This window comes from Miscanthus floridulus, chromosome 13 (assembly GCF_019320115.1).
Source record: "Miscanthus floridulus cultivar M001 chromosome 13, ASM1932011v1, whole genome shotgun sequence".
Classification (NCBI taxonomy): domain Eukaryota; kingdom Viridiplantae; phylum Streptophyta; class Magnoliopsida; order Poales; family Poaceae; genus Miscanthus; species Miscanthus floridulus.
This window is the reverse complement of record NC_089592.1, coordinates 79,324,763-79,340,232: the sequence shown is the minus strand read 5'-3', so window position 1 is coordinate 79,340,232 and position 15,470 is coordinate 79,324,763. Positions and strand designations below refer to the sequence as shown.

The 15,470-nt window shown below is 45.7% G+C and overlaps 1 protein-coding gene across 1 annotated transcript; it reads left to right on the top strand.

The window, feature by feature from the left end:
* Positions 1–2,042: 2,042 nt before the first annotated feature.
* On the top strand, positions 2,043–13,712 carry LOC136500122 (early nodulin-like protein 18). The gene is made up of 2 exons (XM_066495522.1): positions 2,043–2,230; positions 13,376–13,712. The coding sequence occupies exons 1-2, from the start codon at positions 2,043–2,045 to the stop codon at positions 13,710–13,712; spliced, it is 525 nt and encodes a 174-aa protein (XP_066351619.1).
* The last annotated feature ends 1,758 nt before the right edge of the window (positions 13,713–15,470 follow it).

The window sequence follows — 15,470 nt, the reverse complement described above, 5'->3', positions numbered from 1 at the left end:
CTGAAAGCTCTAGTTTGGTTTTGGTGAATTGATGAAACCCTAAGTGCTAACCTAGTTTATCAAGTGATCATGACATAGGTAGCACACTTCAAGTAGAAGAAGCTAATGAAGATCATAGCATGGCAATGGTGATGGCATGGCGATGATCAAGGGCTTAAACTTAAATGAAGAAAGAGAAAAACAAAAGCTCAAGGCAAAGGTATAACCATAGGAGCTATTTTGTTTTAAGTGATCAAGACACTTAGAGAGTGTGATCACATTTAGGTTTGATAGCCATACTATTAAGAGGGGTGAAACTCGTATCGGAATGCGGTTATCAAAGTGCCACTAGATGCTCTAAACTCATTGCATATGCATTTAGGATCTAGTGGAGTGCTAACACCCTTGAAAATATTTGTGAAAATATGCTAACACATGTGCACAAGGTGTTTACAGGGTGAGATCGGCGCTTTTGGAAAAATGAAATGTCTATTTCTATTGCGCCGGATGCAAAATTCTTGGTGGTTGGCACATTTGAGCAAGGGTGAAGAAGTTAGAGTTGAATGGAGTTGGTCGAAATGATGCTGGCGTCGGTCTACTGACCGGACGCTGAGTCACTCAACGACCGGACACTAAAAGGCTTACGTCCGGTCAAGCTGTCAGACGGCACAGTGGGTAGGGTTGAAGCACCGGACGCTGGTCTGCGTCCGGTCGAAAAAACATGCCTCGGGGAGCTTACTGGAAACGACCGGACGCTGGGGCTTCAGCGTCCGGTCAGTTTTGACCGGAGCGTCGGTCAGCTTCGTAGCCGTTGGAATCTGACGAACAGCGTTTGAAGCTAGTGACACGTGGCATCCATCGGGCGACCGGACGCTGAGGGCCAGCGTCCGGTCAGTATGACCGGAGCGTCCAGTCAGAGCGCGTTTTGCCCAATGAAGGGGTATAACGGCTCTATTTGATTGGGGCTCTATTTATAGCCTCATGGCTGGCTGTGGCTTATATCTTTGGCCATTTTCATTGACATAGCAACCTTGTGAGCTAAGCCAAAGCCCTCCCACTCATCTACATCATTGATTCATCATCATAGTGAGATTAGGAGTGATCCAAGTGCATTGCTTGAGTGATTGCATCTAGAGGCACTTAGTGATCATGTTTCGCTGCGAGTTTCGCTTATTACTCTTGGTGGTTGCCGCCACCTAGACGGCTTGGAGCAGCGAGGATCGTTGAGCGGAGGTGGTGATTGTCTCCGGCTCCGATCGTGGTGATTGTGAGGGGTTCTTGACCTTTCCCCGGTGGAGCGCCAAAAGGTACTCTAGTGGATTGCTCGTGGCTTGTGTGATCCTCATCTTGTGTTGGTTGTGCGGCACCCTATTGAGGGTTTGGCGTGTGAAGCCAATTAGCGCGTGAACCTCCAAGTGAGTGAATCGCCACAACGAGGACTAGCTTGCCGGCAAGCAAGTGAACCTCGGTAAAATCATTGTGTTCATCATTGATTCCGAGGTGATTGGTCATCATTGTTATTCATCTTCGTGATTGATTGGTTCATTCATCTACACGGCGGTATAACCCTCTTGATCACTCTCTTACTTTACCGCAAACTAGTTGACAAGCTCTTTAGTGTAGCTAGTTGTGAGAGCTTGCCATGCTTGGTTGGTGTGGCTCTTTAGTTAGCCTTTGAGAGCATACTAACATAGGGTAGTGTCATTGCTCTTGTGTGAATTGACACTATCTAAACTAGAATTGTGGTAGGTGGCTTGCATTTTGAGTAGGCTAGCGTAACACTTGCTTCGCCTCATAATTGTCTAACCATTTGGTTAAGTGTTGTTGTAGAAATTTTTATTAGGCTATTCACCCACCCTCTAGCCATTAGGACCTTTCACCCCCTCTCCCAGATCTAGCCCCCCTCCCTCTTCCACGATTCGCCCGTGGCCCGCAGACCCGCCGCCCCAGCAGCCGCTGCCACAGGCAGCTTCCCCGACGTCTGCGGTGCCGAGGCCGCCAAGCGGGGCGCACATGCGGAGCCTCTCCCTCGACGCCGCCTTCTTTCGACGACCTCTCGCTGCATGGCGGTGGCGGCGGAGGAGGCGGGGGGCGTGGCGGGGCACAAGAGGAGCAGTTCCATGGACGGGGCCACCTTGCCGTTAGAGGGCGAGTCGGCGCCGTCCTCCGTGCTGTCGGGCTACGCCAAGAAGGCCGTGCCCGACGACAAGCTCGCCGAGCTCGCACTCCTCGACCCCAAGCGCGCCAAGAGGTGAGCGGGCAAACGCTATCCACGTCCGCGAGCTGTCTTCCCTTGAAATTGCCCGCGAGATCCAGGGAGGGGACATGGATAGTGGTGGTGGCGTGGATGCGGCGTGGTGCGGGGCGTGGATGGTGGAGGATGAGGCGTGGTGTGGGCGTGGATGGTGGTGGCGGCGGCGGTGCTGGTGGTGCGAGCGTGGTGTCGACGTGCTGTTTTTATTTTTTTTGAAAAAAAAAGTTTGCTAAGTGTTTTTTGGGCACTCGACAACTTTGCCGAGTGCCCGACAAAAAACACTCGGCAATCTTGAGTTTGCCGTTAAGGGTTTGCCGAGTATCGTTTGCCGAGTGTAACACTCGTCAAACCCTTTGTCGAGTGTTTTGGGGCTTTGCCGAGTGCCCTTAGCACTCGGCAAAGTTAATGTATCCGGTCGTGTATGCATGTATATACGTACAATCAAATATGACAGGGGAGGCTTAGCTAGCTAGGCTTTTGTGCAGCATGCATGTCCCTGTGATCGGTCATAGAGAGAGAGGGAGAGAGAGATACGTATAGCAGCTCTGCATGCGTTGCAGCTACCACTATAGCTAGTGTACGTAGAAAGGTTCAGTTAGTCGACAGATCTGCTGGGTCGTCGGCTCGTCGCTCTTCTTGTTGCTTTCTCCATGATCTGGCGCTGGCGAGCACCATTATTTGTGTTTATGGCGTCGCAGAGACAAAGATTGTACGTACAAGGACAAGTACACTGGTCGATCAGATCAATCAGACGATCACTGCTGTAAGTCGTCGGCGATAGATCTCTATCGAGGCAGGAGCTGCAGCGCTGACGACGATGCATGCATGCAGAGAAAAAGTAGCGGCCAGCGCGGCCCGATTGCCGAACTTTTTACTATTTGGCCATTTTTTTCAAAAGTTTCTCTCAAATAGACCCCCGGCGGAAAGAATTCCAGAAATGGACCCTTGGCTCAGCGCCAGAGTGACTGGCGCCGAGCTCGGCGCCACGGTCACTGGCGCCGAGGTCCTGGGCACGGGAAAATGGCCTGCCAGGGGCTCGGCGCCAGAGTGACTGGCGCCGAGCTCGGCGCCATAGTGAATGGCGCCGAAACACCTGCATTTAACCCAGCCTGCACTTCTTCCCCGAGCGTTCTTCCTCTTATTTCTCCTCCGTCTCGGGTTTTTTTCTCGCCACTTCACCCTACCTCACACAATCACCGGCAACTTAGAATTTGGCTAAAATTTTATATATCCATCTCACGGTAAATTTAGGGACTTAGCCAAAATTCAGCTCGGGGAAGAAGTGCAGGCTGGGTTAAATGCAGGTGTCTCGGCACCATTCACTATGGCGCCGAGCTCGGCGCCAGTCACTTTGGCGCCGAGCCCCTGGCAGGCCATTTTCCCGTGCCCAGGACCTCGGCGCCAGTGACCGTGGCGCCGAGCTCGGCGCCAGTCACTCTGGCGCCGAGCCAAGGGTCCATTTCTGGAATTCTTTCCGCCAGGGGTCTATTTAAGAGAAACTTTCAAAAAAAAGGGCCAAATAGTAAAAAATTCGGCGATTGATGCAACCAAATACAAGGCCAAGCAATCTATGTGTAGTAGAGTACTGTAGCATTGTGTCATTGGGGCTTTGCCTTGTCATTGCTCGTGAGTACACGAACATCATATGTATCTCATAAAAAATATAGTAAATAAAAGACTAAAACTATATAATAGGAAAAGAACAAAAATTCAATTGAAAATAATCAATTGCAGTTAAATAAATAAGAAGAAAAAGGGAAATAAAATAATAAAGGAAATGAAAAGAATAAAAATTCAAAAAGAATATTGAAAGGAAAAAAACAAAAAAAGCAAAATGGTAAACAAAGAAAAGGGAAAAAAAGATCACATAGCAGTGAAATGCTGCACACGGCCGTGACTCACACCTTTTGTTGTTCCTCATGTTCTGACTCGCATAAGAACAGCTAGCTCAGGAAGGAACCCAACACGCCGCTAGCTCACTCTATAGTCCACGACAGCTAATCAACAAAAAAAAAATGAAAACAAAATAATATAGGCAAATAATGAATTAGATTTAGAAGAATAAAATTCCGTATTTATGTGAATAGTATCCTAATATCGATTAAATAGGGAAGAAAATTACAAACGCTATGAGGCACATAATAGATTGAAACATAAATAGAAATACAAAACTAATAAAAATGAACAAAACATAAGAGAAGACATAAATAATAGAAAGAAAAAGGCACGTTATAGATTCAAAAACATCACATGGATACAACTAATAGTGGACTAAAAAAGAGAAGACAAGAAAAGCCACGTATTAGTGGAATAAATAAAAGGTGAGAAAAATAAAGAAAGTAATTAGTTTTGGTTAAAAAAACTAAAGGGAAGATAAAATAAAATAAAAATAAAAATAAATAGAGGAAAGAAAAGTAAATAAAAGAATAATAAAAAGAAAAGAAAAAATAAAATAAAATAAAGATAAATAAAATACAAAGAAGAATAAAACAAAAAGCGGAAAAATAAATACAAGATAAAAAAGGAGAAGAGAAAAGAAATAGAAGAACTAAAATAAAACAAAATAAAATATGAGAAATAAAAAAAAGTAACTAGCTTCAATAAAAGATAAAGAGAAGATAAAACAAAAGAAGAATAGAAACCACAAAAAGGAAAAAGAAAAGAAAAAGAAGAAAGAAAATAAAATAAATAAAAATAATAATAAGTAGAAAAGAAATAAATAAAGAAAGAAAATAAAAAAATTATCCCTAATAATAAAGAAGTAAAATACTCGCGGTTCGCCAACTCGCTCAACTCGTGGCCGGCTCAGCTCGGCTCGACTAGGCTCGTTTTAACTTTTGTACGAGTTGAGCTGGAATCTAGCTCGCTATTTTAACGAGCCAGCTCGAACCAGCTCACGAGCTGCTCACGAGCTGAGACCTATCAACCCACGACCATGAATCCAAAAGATAATGATGCTGACCTAGAAGTGTACACCTAATCTATTGGTATGTAATCCTTATTCTCAGCTGTTTCATATGAATTTTAATTTTATAATTGCTGTGGTACTTAAATATTGATTTTATGGATTGTTTTCCAGGGAGAAGATGCTGAAAGCATCTAGGCCCCTAATTGAATTTCGGTGATTAATGTCAATACAAGATTACTATGACTAACGTGTGTTTTGCAGAGACAATTAAGTTAGGTCATGGTAATGGAGATCGATTGGGCAATCGAGGTTGTCATGCCCCTACGATGGAAATCGTTTCGGTTTTCAAAGGATGGACGACAAGGTTAAGGATAACTAGTTCTAAGTGTCAATTAGAGTTGGAGAGACACTTAGAGTAGTTTAGGACTTTGTTTTTCCTTTAGCCGTACTATGAAGGGGGGTATGAACGGGTAGCGTGACCTAGTTAAGTCTAGTGAGTTAGGTGTGGTGCACACTTGTTAAAACTAGCTCTAGGTAGCTCCTATGAATGCCTAAGATCTTTTGGAGCAAACTTCATTCACATATGTTCGGAAGATGGAAGTGGATGTAGGGTCAAACACTGACCGGACGCTGGCTCCGGTGCGACCGGACGCTGGCCGCAGGGTCCGGTCAGTTCATTTGACCGTGAAGATCAAGTCTGGTGTGACCGGACGCTGGGAGGTCATGTGACCGGACGCTGAGGGCCAGCGTCCGGTCGACTCCAGTAAGGGTCCAGACTTGGGAAAGAGTGACCGGATGCGTCCGGTCAGTGTGACCGACCCTGTGTATCCAGCGTCCGGTCGTTTACAGTAAGCATCCAAGAGCGACCGGACGCGTCCGGTCGGTACTGACCGGACCCTGACAGCGTCCGGTCATCACTTGCAAACTGGTTCACGGGTTGAACTGACCGGAGCGTCCGGTCATCACGACCAGAGCGTCCGGTCATCCCGCAGAGGCTCATAACGGTTCGTTTTTCAGGCTGGCTTATAAATAGAAGCTCCACTCGTGAGTGGAGTATCTTTTGCTCATTCCAACAGCTGAGAAACACGTTTGTGAGTGCCAAGAAGAGCAAGGTCCTAGTGAGGTGTTTATGATTTGAGAATTCAAGAGAGTAGCCTCACTAGCAAATCAAGAGTAGCAAAGTGTGCATCCATCTTCTCATTAGGCTTCGCGTGGTCAAGTGAGAGTTCGTGCTTGTTACTCTTGGTGATCGCCATCACCTAGACGGCTTGGTGGTGATTGGGAGTTTGGTGTTCACCCGGCAGAGCTTGTGGGTGACCCAACTCAAGTTGTGAGCGGTTTTGGGTGATTCGCCGCGACGGAGTGTCGAAGAATCAACCCGTAGAGAGCACTTGATCCTTGCGCGGATCAAGGGGGAGCTACACCCTTGCGCGGGTGCTCCAACGAGGACTAGTGGGGAGTGGCGACTCTCCGATACCCTCGGCAAAACATCACCCGCGTTCCTTTCTCTCTCTATTTACTTTGAGCACTTACTTTGAGCATTTACTTTGAGCAATTCAATACTTGTTTTTACATCCATAGAATTGCTTGCTAGAGTAAGTTTGGAACTTAGGTTGCGAGGTTGTTGTGCATTAGTTTGATATAAACACTTTTCTAGCCACAAGGGGTTAATTGGGCTATCCGTAGGATTTGATTATTGCAAGAGAATTTAGAATTAGCCCAATTCACCCCCCCCTCTTGGGCATCTTGATCCTTTCAATTGGTATCAGAGCCTCGTGCTCACGTTTTTAAGCTTAATCGCTTAGAGCAAGATGTCTCACGGGGATGGACCTCCTCCTATCTTTGAGGGAGATGATTTTCCATATTGGAAAATCCGCATGGAGGCTTACTTAGAAGCTCTAGATGTTGGAATTCTTAAAGCCGCCTCTCAAGGGTTCCCAGCACCTAGGAATGCCGCACAACTTCAAGGCGATGAAGTGAATTATGAAAAATGGAATGCAAAGGCTCGCAACACACCGTCTTTAGAGGCCTTTGCAAAGATGTGTTTAATCGTGTAAGGAACCACAAAGACGCCCATGCACTATGGTCGGACGTTTGTGCACTCCATGAGGGAACCAGAGTGAGCGTGAGGAACGCTATCATCTTGTGATTAAAAAGCTAAATTCTTTGAGATGTTTCCCAAAGAAAGTGCTAATGAGATGTATTCTCGATTAAATGTTCTTATAGAGGAAGTCAATGGGCTTGGACTCACTCAAATGTCACCATCCGACGTTGTGAGAAAAATCTTGAGTGTCCTCCCCATTGACAAATATGGGCACATTGTGACCGTGCTACATCAAGGTGATCTTTTCGCCACTACACCGACACAAATCTTAGGAAAGATCAATGCTCATGAGATGTACATGCACATCACACCACAAGATGGCTCATCCTCTACAAAGAAGAAAGAGAAGGACTTAGCATTCAAAGCTAGCCAAGACAAGGGCAAAGCAAGACTTGAGTATGAGAGCTCAAGTGATGAAGATGATGAAGAAAGCCTTGCCCTCATGGTGAAAAAGACCACAAGATACTAAAAAAGGCTAAACAAGAGTGGCATCAAGTTTGATGGCAAGAAGAAGAAGTTCTTCACTAGCTCAAGAAGAAAGCCAATCTCCGAGATGGATTGCTACAATTGTGGCGAACTTGGTCATCTAGCTCATCAATGCACAAAGCCCAAGAAAGACAAGTTCAAGAACAAGGGCAAGAAAGATGATTCAAGTGATGAAGATGAAAAGAAGAAGAACAAGCCATACAAGAAGAGAGATGGCAAAAAGAGGGAGTTCTACAAGAAGAAGAGTGGCAAGGCCTATATTGTCGGTGATTGGCTCACGGATATTGATTCATCAAGTGGATCATCCGATGATGATAGTGATGATGAAAAGGTGGCCGCCATTGCTATTGATCTTGCATCTTCATCGCCACCATCGCCATCACCCTCTACAACACCTATGCCTTATGGCCAAAGGTGAACGCAAGGTAACTAAGAGTGATGATAGTAGTGATGATGAATATGCTAGTGATGATGATAGTGATAGCGATGATGATGACTCACCTACATATGATGATCTTGTCAAAATACTAAGAAAATACACTAAGATCATTAGAAAAAGTAGAGCTACAAATGAAAAACTTGATGCTAAAATGATTCACTCTTAGCTAAGTGTGATACATTAGAAAAGGCTAATGATGAGCTAAAGGAAACAAATGATTCTATATCATCCAAACTCAAGGAGCTCAAATCTTCTAAGAAAGAGCTTAAAGATAAAAATGATAAACTTGAGTGGGTACACAATGAGCTTATCACTAGTCACAATAAGCTAAAAGATGAATATGCAACTCTAAAGATCAATTATGATACCCTTATCATTGCACAAGAATTCTTACCAAATGAGCCACATGATGCTACTAACCATGTTGTTAAGATTGATATAGCTACCTCATGTGATGATTTAATTGATGAAAGCTTTGAGCATGGATCTAGTAGCAAGGGCAAGCAAGTGGTGGAATGCAATGACTATAATGAGTATGTCAAGCTCAAGAATAACAATGAGAAGCTCATGAAAGATCTTGAAGAGATGAAGAGTCACAACACCATTGTGCTAGAAAACTCTTGATCATGACAAAGAGGTGATTCTTGAGAATGAGAAGTTAAAAGAAGAAATCAAGAAACTCAAGGAGGAGAAGAACAATGATATTCTCAAGGAAGAGAACAAGAAGCTCAAGATAGAGAAAGAGCATCTCAAGGTGGGATTGAGCAAGTTTGCTAGAGGCAAGCATCTCCAAAGTGAGCTACTCATGAATATCGTCATGAAGATAGATAGAAGTGGCATTGGATATATGGCAAGTGTAGAGAAGAAGAAGGCTCAAGCTCAACACCAACAATCAAAGCCAAAGCCAAAGCCAAAGAGATGTTTTGAATGTGGACACGAAGGCCATTTGCTCATGAGTGTCAAACTCCACCACCACAACCCCTTGCCCAAGCATGCTAGACCCTTTGCTTTCAATGCTCACTACATGCTTAGAAAAGATTCGAGTGGAAAAGATGAAAGTCATGTTCTTAGGTCCCCCAACAAGAGTAGGCCTAAGAAAATTTGGGTGGCTAAGTCACTTGTTGAGAAGGTGAAGGGCCCTCAACAAGCTTGGATCCCTAAAGCTTGAATCTCTTGTGTGTAGGTGAACTACAAGACCGGTGGAAGTCATTGGGTTATTGATAGTGGTTGCACTCAACACTATGACCGGTGATCCTCGTATGTTCACCTCACTAGATGAAGAGGTAGATGGACAAGAGAAAATAACATTTGGAGATAATTCAAAGGGCAAGGTCAAAGGATTGGGCAAAGTGGCAATATCAAATGATCATTCCATCTCAAATGTGCTCTATGTTGCTTCATTGAGTTTCAACTTGCTATCCGTTGGACAATTGTGTGATCTTGGCTTCCAATGCTTGTTCACCGAGAAGGAGGTGGTTGTATCTAAGGTAGATGACAATCAAGTGATATTCAATGGATTTAGATACAACACTTATATCTAGTTGACTTTCACCTCCGAAAGATGCAAACTTGAAGACTTGCCTATTCACCAAAACAACACTTGGGTGGCTATGGCATAGAAGGACTTGCTCATGTTGGGATGAGCTCACTCAAGAAGCTTATGAAGAATGATTTGGTGAGAGGATTGAAGGATGTGAAGTTTGAAGAAGGACAAGCTATGTAGTGCATGTCAAGCCGGCAAGCAAGTTGCAAACACTCATCCAACCAAAGCTTTCATGTCAACCACAAGAGTGCTAGAACTCCTACATATGGATTTATTTGGAACCAACAACATACAAGAGTTTGGGAGGAAATCTCTATTGTCTTGTGATTGTGGATGACTATTCAAGATATACATGGGTGTTCTTCCTTCATGACAAATCCGAAGTTGCATCTTGTTTCAAGAAGTTTGCCAAGAGAGCTCAAAATGAATTTGAAGTGAAAGCTCAAGAAGATAAGAAGTGACAAATGGCAAAGAGTTTGACAACACAAACATAGAAGCTTTTATGATGAAGTTGGAATCAAACATGAAGTCTCCGCAATCTATACTCCTCAACAAAATGGTGTAGTTGAGAGGAAGAACCGGACTTTGATCACTCTTGCAAGGATAATGCTAGATGAGTACAACACCCCCGAAGCTCTATGGGCGGAAGCAATCAACACCGCATGTTATGCATCCAACCGCCTATTTCTTCAAAAGTTCCTTGTCAAGACACCATATGAGTTGCTCAATGGGAAGAAGCCAGACGTCTCCTTCTTTAGGGTGTTTGGTTGCAAGTGCTACATCTACAAGAAGCGGCAACACCTAGGGAAGTTTCAAAGGCGTTGTGATATAGGTTTTCTTGTTGGTTACTCATTGAAGTCCCAAAGCATATAGAGTATTTAATCATGCCACCGGCTTGGTTGAAGAAAACATATGATGTGGAATTTGATGAATCTAACGGCTCCCAAGGAGCACATGAGAATCTGATGATGTAGGTGATGAACCATTGAGGGAGGCTATGAAGAATATTCCGGTGGGAGACATTAAGCCAAAAGATGATGAAGATGATGTACAAGTCATTAACCAACCCTTCTTCATCAAATGTACCACAAGATGGTGAAAAGTTGGGAGAGTAGAAAATGAAGATACTCATATCTCCCATGAGCAAATGGTGGTACAAGCACAAGATGTTGATGCTCCACAACCTCCTCCTCAAGTGGTCAATAGAAGAAATACACCTCTCCTACAAGCTCATCCACAAGATCTCATCATAGGGAGTCCAACAAAGGGGGTTGATGACTAGATCTCAAAAACTTACCTTCATTTATTGCTCATCACTCTTTTGTCTCTTGCTATGAGCCTACCAAGGTAGAAGAAGCTCTAAAAGATCCGGATTGGATCAATGCCATGCATGAGAGTTGAACAACTTCACTCGAATGAAGTTTGGAATCTTGAAGAGCGACCAAAGGTACAAGAGTGATTGGAACAAAGTGGGTGTTCTGCAACAAGCAAGATGATCAAGGTGTTCTTGTGAGGAACAAGGCAAGACTAGTGGCAAAGGGGTTCTCTCAAGTTGAAGGTTTAGATTTTGGAGAAACCTTTGCAACCGGTTGCAAGATTAGAAGCCATCCATATCCTTCTTGCATATGCATCACATCATGAAATGAAACTATATCAAATGGATGTGAAAAGTGCATTCTTAAATGGCTTTATTAATGAACTAGTCTATGTTGATCAACCTCCCGGGTTTGAAGACCCCTAGATATCCTAATCATGTTTATAGGTTGTCCAAGGCACTATATGGGCTTAAGCAAGCCCCAAGAGCTTGGTATGAGCGCCTTGGGGATTTCCTTATTGAGAAGGGCTTCACCATTGGGAAGGTCGACACCACACTATTCACCAAGAAGCTTGATGGGCATATCTTCATTTGTCAAGTATATGTTGATGATATTATCTTTGGATCATCAAATGAAGACTCATGCAAAGAATTTGGTGAATTGATGTCTAAGGAGTTCGAGATGTCAATGATTGGTGAGCTTACATTCTTTCTTGGTTTCAAGTCAAGCAAATGAAAGAAGGCATCTTCATCTCTCAAGAGAAATACACAAAAGATCTTCTCAAGAGATTCAGATGGATGAATGTAAGCCAATCAAGACCCCAATGCCTACCAATGGACATCTCGACCTAGATGAGGGAGGTAACTCGGTTGATCAAACTCTCTAACCGTTCCATGATTGGTAGCTTGTTATATTTAACCGCATCTAGGCCCCGACATCAATGTTTAGTGTGTGTATGTGTGCTAGGTTTCAAGCTAGTCCTAAGGAAACACATTTAATTGCCGTAAAAAGAATCCTTAGGTATCTTAAGCACACGCTAAGCATTGGCCTTTGGTATTCCCAAAGGAGCTTTATTTGGAATAATTGGCTATTCCGATTCGGATTATGCCGGATTGCAAAAGTTGATAGAAAGAGCACATCCGAGGGTGCCATTTTGCTTGGTAGATCACTTGTGTCTTGGTTCTCTAAGAAACAAAATAGTGTGGCTTTGTCTACCGCCGAAGCGGAATACATTGCGCGGGTGCTTGTTGTGCACAAATATTATACATGAAACAAACTTTACTAGACTATGGAGTAGTTCTAGAGAAAGTTACCCTCTTTTGTGCGACAATGAAAGTGCGGTAAAACTTGCAAATAATCCGGTTCAACACTCTCGCACCAAGCATATAGATATCCCTATCACTTTCTAAGAGATCATGTAGCTAAAAATGATATATCACTAGAAGGTGTAAGATCCGAAGATCAATTAGCGGATATCTTCACTAAACCGCTAGATGAGGCTACATTTGTAGATTGCGGAATGAGCTCAATGTACTTGATTTTAGTAACTTCACAAAAAATTGAGCTTGTGTTGTCCCTTGCATTCATTGTAATTTACAACATGTTTAATTTGTGAAAATGCATATAGGGCTTGTCTAACATGGTTAAGATAACCGCCGAAAAAGCGTGTGAAGAAGCTTAACCTTGGATCAAACTTGACAAGCAACTAGATTTACTTACAAGTATTACATATGCATGAATTTTGTCTTGTCGTTTTGTTCCATTTGCCTTCTTGTTGCCTATTTTCTTAAAAGAATTATAGCCTAAGGCAAAATATTTTGAAAAAATATGAGGGTTTGAGAGAGGTCACTCACATCAGTCCCAATTGGTGTTTATTTGGATCTTATCAAAGTTGGACTTGAATTGGGAACAGGCAGCGCGAAGGAAGTTTAGAAGTTGCTGGAAAAGGTGCACCGGACGCTGCACCGGACGCTGCTGTTCAGCGTCCGGTCAGTTCACAGGAGGTGACTGCTGTTGACGGAGTGACCGAACGCTGCGTCTGTGCGTCCGGTCAGAAGGGTTCCAGCGTCCCGGTCGATCGGAGGAAAAATCAAATTGTTACTGACCGGACCCTGCCTGCTCCGTGTCATGGACCACCGGACGCGTCCGGTCCCCGATTCCAGAGGATTTGGACCTCTCTGGAATCGATCGGACACGCTGGGTTGGTAGCGTCCGGTCGCTACCACCGGAGCGTCCGGTCAGTGGATCTCGCGCGTCTTAAGGACTCTTTTTCGGTTTTCCTTTCTGTCACGGTTTGGGGGATTATTTATACGGGCCTTCGAGTTTTTTCTTCCCTGACCTAACCAGCGCCGCCGTGACCCCGCCCAAGTCGCCGCCGCAGCCCGAGCCGCCGCACGGTTGCGCCGCCGCCCTCCTCGCGCCTCACCTCGCGCCCAGCGCCTCCGTGCCCCTGCCTAGCCGCGCCGCCCAGCCTCCCCGACGCCCGCAGCTGAGCCTCGCGCCCCGGCCTAGCACGCCACCGAGCCCCGCGCCAGCTCATCTCGGAGGCACCGCCGTCCCGCGCACCACCACGCCTGCTCAGCTCCTCGCTGGCCTCCTCGCGCCCAGCTCGTCGTTCCACCATTGCCAAGGATGCAAACTCTTCGCCAAGTGCCTCTTGCCCTATCCTCCCATTGTTTGGTAAGGCGAGTTTGTTGCGTTTCAATCTTGATCTCCAATTGTGACCTAGATCAATTCTAAATGCACTGATTCCCCATTGCATTCAGGGCATTTGACCTAACCCTTGCCCGGTTCCGAGGATCCCCCGCGTGATATCTTATCTCTTCTCGGATCGCTGATCGTCAGGTAGAAAAGCCACTCGATTCAAGATTTGCATCTACATTGCTTTTCTCTATTAGGGTTTCGCATCTATTAGACATATGGTATTTATTTGTATATCCATCTATTCTATCATGCAGCGAGTTGGTTCCGTTGTGTTTCGTCTGGCAGTTGGCAGTCAACTCGGAGCCAAGCTCGCGAGTAAGGATCGAGGCCAAGCCTCGAAAGCGGCAGTTTGATAGTTGATCTTCATCAGCGACAGTTCACCATCTTGTCAGTTCAGATGGCTCGCACCAAGATGTTGGTGGTGGCCCAGGTGATGATGATAGGAGGCCCCCGCCTCGCCAGCCAGCCGGATCTAAAGGCAAGTCAACCAAGCAGGTAACATCCAAGAAGCGGAAGTACCCCCGACTGCAGAGACAGCGAGAGCAGCAGCTGTTGCAGAGGCCGCAGAGCGTGCCGAGAGAGGTGGTACCCGCAGCGGAGTTGTCATTGCAGATCAGCCAGTTTCACCGCAGTCAGAGCTGCGATTGAGGAGGTTGAGCGTCGTCACGGTAGTCCAGCTGGGACTGCCACGCTTGCAGGACGACGGGTTGCCATTGAGGAGGGTCCGTCAGCACAGCAGCAGCCCCACCAGCAGAGCCTCAGCCAGCCCAGGAGACTCAGGAGAGTCAGGAGACCGAGCCGGCACCTCAGCTACGCCGCTCGAGTCGTACCAGTGCTGCAGTTCCACCGAGGCCAGTTACACAGCGCAGGGGTTCACGCCCTCCGCCCAGACCACAGGGTCCGCCTCCAGTGGTTCACCTCGACTTGAGGGCCGCTACAGCCAGGCAGGTTCAGCAGCTGCGGTTTGTTGAGTTTGAGGTTTGGTTTCCTCCGAGGAGGGATGAGAGAGCAGCTGAGGGGTTCTACACGCCACTGCAGGAGGATTTCTACAATGCATATCTCAACAGTGGGGGCAGTGTTCAGATCACAGAGGGGTCTGTCAGATAGAGTCCATTGTGGCAGGCAGCCGGAGAGGGCATTTCGGCAATACTTGTTCATATTTGCCAAGGACTGTCAGATCTGATTGGACGGACAGGGATATATGTACCTTCTTGGGTCCGTCAGTTTTATGCCTCACTCTCATCGATCCACATCACAGATTTATTCACTTTGCTTTCAACGGCAAAGACTATAGAGTGACGAGTAGCAGGGCCAGAGAGATACTGAGGACTACAGGAGCAGCCTGTAAAGATGCATGAGGTTTGCTATGGACATCAGGAGCCTCCCAGGCGTCCTCATGGAGGGCAGGTGCCCCCTACAGGATTTAGTGCGGCATTGCTTCAAGGAGCCTTTTGGTGAGGGGTCGAGCAGGAACCCCCAGTGACTTGACTCCTACAGCGAGGATACTAGAGGCCATCATCAGGAGGACACTGCTTCCCAGGTTGGGATACAGGGAGGGCCTGACTCGCTTATAGCTCTAGCTTCTCAATGCCATCATGCAGATGACAGTGTTTGACATCTGGGACCCTCCTTCTTTCAGAGATGGAGGATACTATAGCTGAGGGATTCAAGGGTCGCATGGCAGCTTCCTATGCTCACTGGATCACGTTCCTCATCCACAGAGTTGTGATTGATAAGC